General features: G+C 40.8%; 1 protein-coding gene across 1 annotated transcript in view; it reads left to right on the forward strand.

Moving 5' to 3' along the window:
- LOC133651113 (G protein-activated inward rectifier potassium channel 3-like) overlaps positions 1–4810 on the forward strand; it is a 9859-nt gene extending 5049 nt beyond the window's left edge. The window contains exons 2-4 of the mRNA XM_062049063.1: positions 421–755; positions 825–1920; positions 4189–4810. Coding sequence (XP_061905047.1) covers positions 606–755; positions 825–1920; positions 4189–4385 — 1443 coding nt within the window. The 5' untranslated portion in view covers positions 421–605 and the 3' untranslated portion in view covers positions 4386–4810. The remainder of the gene's footprint in view (positions 1–420; positions 756–824; positions 1921–4188) is intronic.
- The last annotated feature ends 1775 nt before the right edge of the window (positions 4811–6585 follow it).

Here is a 6585-nt window from a genome sequence, read left to right on the forward strand (position 1 = left end):
CTGGATTTGGTCTCATGTTTGTCCTCTAAGCTTTGAGAATAAACCACAAAATACCAACTACTGCCTGGTGATGAATTTAACCTCAGCTTATTGCCATAAAAAGAATTTGGGAGTGACCAGCACCTTAAAATCCAGAGGAGGAAGAGCTGGTCAATGCAACAATATATATATATATATATATATATATATATACACACAAACAAATGACAAAAACATATCCCACCATTTGGGAGAGTACTTCTAGTTTGCTGTAGCTCGTTTCCTGGGTGTTGAAGTTCATCTTAAAAGGATTTTTGAAAGTGAAGGAATGTGTGGAGTTCATTATAAATCCTGTGACAGCAGTTCACATCTAAGACAAAGTGTTCTTTAAGCCATCTGCTAATCTTTTTCCAATCTAACGTTTTCTTCGGCAATTCTCAGATGGACATTGAGGATTAGCGATAATCCCCCAGTGTGGTGGAACCCTGAACGATGGAAGTGTTTGTGAGACACGGCGCTCGTCAATCATACGGACGCTCAGCCGTACCAACCATCTGGCACTCGATCCTCAATTCTCATTTTCATTGTCCCGACTATCCGCTCGGAGCGTCTCGAAGCCCTCAGAGATGATCTCCACTGTGGTGTGCGGCGACACAGCCTCGGTCCGAAACAACAGTCTGGACAGGAGCCCGGTCAGGATGGAGCCTCGCAGGAATTCCATCCCTTGGATGAAGTCTCACCTGTCCAGATCCCAACCTGAATCCAACGGCTGTACGGTACGGATTCTTCTCACCATCCTGAGAACCATAAGCAGAAGATGCATGGTTTTGTTTGTTTCATTTCAGGCCGTCGTCATTCCCTCCGCAATGACCACCACAAGAAGTGACTTACCGTCTCAGGAAGACCCCCAGATCCAGTGCCCCTGCAGCCATGCCCCAGCGTTGGGCGTACTAGAGCACACTTTGTTAGAAAGCACCCAGGAGACCCCAGAGCCTCGGCCGAACAGTAAAGTCAAGCGTTTCAGCTCCAGGTGGCCATCAAGGGTTTCCATCAGCAGACACAACTTTGCTGTCCAAGCAACCAAGACGGAAAGGAAGCGCCGCAAGCTTCTTGGCGACGACCACCCTGTGCGCTTGACCGCCGCCAACCAGCGCCAGCGCTACGTGACCAAGGACGGTAAGTGCAGGGTCAATTTGGGGCCCATCGAGGACAAAAGCCGCTTCCTCTCAGATATTTTCACCACGCTGGTGGACCTTAAGTACCGTTGGTTTCTTCTGGTCTTCACCATGTGCTACATTCTCACGTGGGTGGCCTTTGGCGCCATCTACTTCCTTGGCGCTTGGCTGCGAGGCGACACCGCACACGTGCACGACCCGCATTGGCAGGCGTGCTATGAGAACGTGGATGGCTTCCTGTCGGCCCTGCTTCTGTCTCTGGAGAGCCAGAGGACCATCGGCTACGGCTCCAGGATGGTGACGGCCAAGTGCCCCGAAGGCGTGGTGGTCCTGATGGTTCAGTCCATCCTGGGCTCCATGATTGACGCGTTGATGGTGGGCTGCATGTTTGTGAAGATCTCCCGGCCCCAGCAGAGAGCCCAAACGCTCGTGTTCAGCAAACATTGTGTCATATGCGAGCGGGATGACAAGCTCTGCATGCTCTTCCGCATCGGAGACCTCAGGGAGAGCCACATGGTGGACGCAAAAATCCGAGCCAAGCTCATCAGATCCAGGCAGACCAGAGAAGGAGAATTCATCCCGCTGGAACAGTCCGAGATCAACATGGGCTACGACACGGGCGCAGACCGGCTGCTGCTGGTGGAGCCGCAGACCGTCACGCACGTCATCGACCGAAGCAGCCCCTTCTGGGAGGTGGGCGCCGAGCGTCTGAAGACGGAGACCTTTGAGATCATCATCATTCTGGAGGGTATCGTGGAAGCCTCAGGTGCGTGTCTGTTATGCTTTTGAAATTGTTCTTATTCCACATAGAATTGTCCAGAAAAAGACTAAGATCTTTCCAAGTATTTATTTGAGTACTCAAATAAAATCATATTACAAAAAAAGAAAGGGTTTTCGCTGCTACAGAAAGGAGAAGAGCAAGAAGGAGAGAGACAAAGAACTCTTTCATAACTTACCTTTCGGGAATAACAGAAGGAAGGTTTGGTGCGAAGGCCCCTGTCTCCTGGGAGGGAGAGAGAGAAGAGCAAAACACACTTCTGTGATTTAGATTTTTGCAAAAACCAGGAATGTATTGGTTAAGCCTTGGTTATGCCTGGTTCACACCAACGGCGCTTGCCGCGCTTTAAAGCGGCGAGCTAAGCGCCGTCATTTTTGTCAATTTTTCCACGAATATCCCGATCTCCGAAGTAATGTAATGCTTTGATACGCTCTGATACGCTCTGATACGCTCTGATACGAATTAGTTGCCGCTTTGTTACCGTTCCTCACGATTTGATGCCGCTTTGATCCCGCTTTGATACGCTTTAAATCACGCTTTGATACGTTTTATTACGCTTTATTGAACTTTATTATGCTTTGATGCGATCCTGACGCTTTAAATCAGGCCCTGACACGATTATCAAGCTCTGTTGTGCATTGTTACAACAAAAATAAGAAAAAAATGTGAAAAACTCAGTATACTAAGTTTTCCCCACATTTTTTTAGATTTATCTATTTATTTGATTTCTCTTTTTGTTTTATTATATACAGGATAAAACACATAATGTAATAAAAAAGAGAAATATGATAAACAAATAAGTAAAAAAAAATTTTTTAAACTCAGTATACTGTTTTCCACACATTTTTTTATATTCATTTATTTTTTCAATTTCTCTTTTTTTTCCGTTATATTATGTTTTATATCTTCATTTCTTTTATTTCTTTGTCATCTTAATAAACATCCATCTTTCATTTCTTATGCTAGTTGACAATAATAAAAGGCATTTCTTTTATTTTTTATATTCATTTATTTTTTCAATTTCTCTTTTTTCTCTCGTTATATTATGTTTTATATCTTCATTTCTTTTATTTCTTTGTCATCTTAATAAACATCCATCTTTCATTTCTTATGCTAGTTGACAATAATAAAAGGCATTTCTTTTATTTTTTATATTCATTTATTTTTTCAATTTCTCTTTTTTTTCCTCGTTATATTATGTTTTATATCTTCATTTCTTTTATTTCTTTGTCATCTTAATAAACATCTATCTTTCATTTCTTATGCTAGTTGACAAAAATAAAAGGCTTTTCTTTTATTTTTTATATTCATTTATTTTTTCAATTTCTCTTTTTTTTTCTCGTTATATTATGTTTTATATCTTCATTTCTTTTATTTCTTTGTCATCTTAATAAATATCTATCTTTCATTTCTTATGCTAGTTGACAATAATAAAAAGCATTTCTTTTAAACGTAACATATTCTCTTTATTAACATTTTCATACAGAAAAATTATAGACAGTAATGTCAAACTGCAACATCAAACAGCAGAAGTACAGAAACAATGATCATCGTATAAAAAAGGCAGTGATGCAAAAGGGAATGGATTTGTAATCCTGTGTTGGTTTTACATAAAGTTTCAATGTCACTAGTCAATATCAGTCACTTCCTATTGCGCTTTGAACCAAGATCTGTTAAGCTTTCCTACGCTTTGAGTCAAGCTTTGCTGAGCTTTGTCAGGCTTTGTCACGCTTTGATGCGCTCTCGGCGCTTTATTCCATTCTTGACAGAGCGCAGAATTTTTTTAAACCGTTTAAAAATTTTTGGCGAACTTGCCGCATGTCCCGCTTCACTACAAGCTTTCCCAAGATCCATTAGGACCCTCACGCTTTAATCAGGCTTTGTTACGCTTTAACGCGCCGTCAAAGCGCCGTTGGTGTGAACCTAGCATTAAGGCAGTTAACATCAATCATAAAAAAAACCTATTCGGAGAGTAACATTTGACTGAAAAGAAAAATACAACATAAATGAGTGATCAACCAACATCACAACAGCCTTAGGAGACAGTGGGGGTTTGCAGATATCCCAAATGGGCTCCAAAAAAGCATAGGCCAAAAAACTGTCTTTTCTCTGAAAAAACCCAGGACAGGCAGTTAAGGCAAAGAAGCCACGACACAAACACTTTGACTACAATCGTGGTTTAAACAGGAGATTCCTAAAATGTGAGTTTTGCCATTACACAGTCACTCAGGTGACACTTGTGTCGTCCTTCTGCAGGTATGACGTGCCAGGCTAGGACGTCCTACACGGAGGACGAGATCCTGTGGGGTCACCGCTTTGAGTCGTGCATTTCCTTGGAGAAGGGCGCCTTTCGCGTGGACTACGGCGCGTTTGACAAAACCTTCCAGGTCCAGATGTCGAATCTGAGCGAGAGAGACAGGAGAAATGCGATAGAGCCAGACCTCCCATTCTAGCCGGAGAGATCTCCTTTTATCTGTGTCACGACAAGAAAACTATTCTCTTTGTACATACAGGTATATCTAACTGGTCTGGTTCAGCCCTTGCTTTTTCTGTCCCTACTGGGACTCGAACCTGGGTCGTCCGCATGAGAGACGAGCGTGTTAGCTATAGAACTTAAATCCCAAGCTATCAACCTAGTAGCCAGAACTGCTCTTGAGGTTCTCAAAGAGTGAGGTTTGCCATCGTACACGACTGGCCTGTGTTACACTGACCCCCCTGAACCTCCCTCTCATCCGGGTCACGGCACCATTTTGGCGGTCGTGTACTCACTCTCTCAGCTGCGTTGTGTATATACATGTGTATATGTATATATATGTATATATATATATACATATATATATATGTATATGTGTGTGTGTGTGTGTGTGTATATGTATGTGTGTGTATATATGTATATGTGTATATATATGTATAGAAATGTGTGTATATGAGTGTCTATATATATATATATATGTGTGTGTATATATATATGTGTGTATATATATATATATATATATATGTGTGTATATATATATATATATATATATATATATATATATATATATATATATATATATATATATATATACAGTTGTGTTCAAGATAATAGCAGTCCCACATCACTAGCAAGATAAATCACTGTTTTTGTTAGAATTTCAACTTCTACACTGCAAGTAAGTTTCTAGAAGGTTTAGTAAAGGTATAGAAAACCAACAGACCCAACAGGAATGATGTGCATGCTGCTGATTCTGTGAAACTGAATCATTTACTGAAAGGGTCGTGTTAAAAAAAATAGCAGTGCTGCGTTCCATAAGTGACATCATTGATTATGTGTAAAAAAAAAAACATGTTAAACAAGTGGCCCTTATTTTAGGATCAAGGCAAATGACGCTGCATATGCTGGCTGTGCATTTGTCCTTGGAAAAACAGTGTAAAATGGGTCGTTGAAGACACTGTTCAGAAGAAGAGTGTTCTTTGATTAAGAATTTAATAAAAGAGGGGAAAACCTATAAGGAAGTGCAGAAAATGATAGGCTGTTCAACTAAAATGATATCAAACACTTTAAAATGGCAGCCAAAACCAAAAAGACGAGGAAGAAAAAGAAAAACGACTATTGAAATGGATCGGAGAATAACCAAAATGGCAAAGGCTCAGCCAATGATCAGCTCCAGGACGATCAAAGAAGATCTAAGATGGCCTGTGAGGACTGTAACAATCAGACCACGTCTATGTGAAGCCAAGCTAGCAGCAAGAAACCCCCGCAAAGTCCCATTGTTTAAAAAAAAAGACGTGTGCTGAAGCGGTTACAATTTGCCAAAAAACACATTGACTGGCCTAAAAAGAAATGGCGTAAAATTTGGGGACTGATGAGAGTAAGATTGTTCTTTTGGGGTCTAAGGGCCACAGACAGTTTGTCAGACGTCCTGCAAACACTGAATTCAAGCCCCAGTACAGTGAAGACGGTGAAGAATGGTGGTGCAAGCATCATGATATGGGGATGTTTCTCGTACTATGGTGTTGGTCCTATTCATCGTGTACCAGGGATCATGGATCAGTTTTAGTACATCAGAATACTGGAAGAAGTCATGTTGCCGTATTCTGAAGAGGAAATGCCCTTGAAATGGGTGTTTCAACAAGACAATGACCGCAAACACACCAGCAAGCGAGTAAAATCATGGTTCCAGACAAACAGAGTTCAAGTAGTGGAGTGGCCAGCACAATCCCCGAACCTTAATCCCATTGAAAACTTGTGGGCTGACATAAAGAATACTGTTCATGAGGCAAAACCAAATAATGCAGAGGAATTGTGGAACGTAGTACAATTGTCCTGGGCTGCAATACCTGTCGACTCCATGTGCCACAGATGTGAAGCAGTTATCAGAAACCGTGGTTATGCAACTAAATTATAGTTAATAATTCTAAGGAAAGTTGAATCTGCAAGCCTTTCTTAGTCTATACAGTACATTTGAGTTTTATAAAGAAAGATGTCAACACTGCTATTTTTTTGTTTTATATTTCTTGACTTTCTGTAAAATATTGTCAAATTGAATTACTTTTTTCCAATTTTCTGGCTTTGAAATTGAATGTGCAGTCTCTCCAATGCATTTGTGTTCATTAAAATACAATTTATTTGAAGAATTTTGAGGTTTACACAGCTTTTTAAACACACTGTTA

Source organism: Entelurus aequoreus, linkage group LG05, assembly GCF_033978785.1.
Source record: "Entelurus aequoreus isolate RoL-2023_Sb linkage group LG05, RoL_Eaeq_v1.1, whole genome shotgun sequence".
NCBI lineage: Eukaryota > Metazoa > Chordata > Actinopteri > Syngnathiformes > Syngnathidae > Entelurus > Entelurus aequoreus.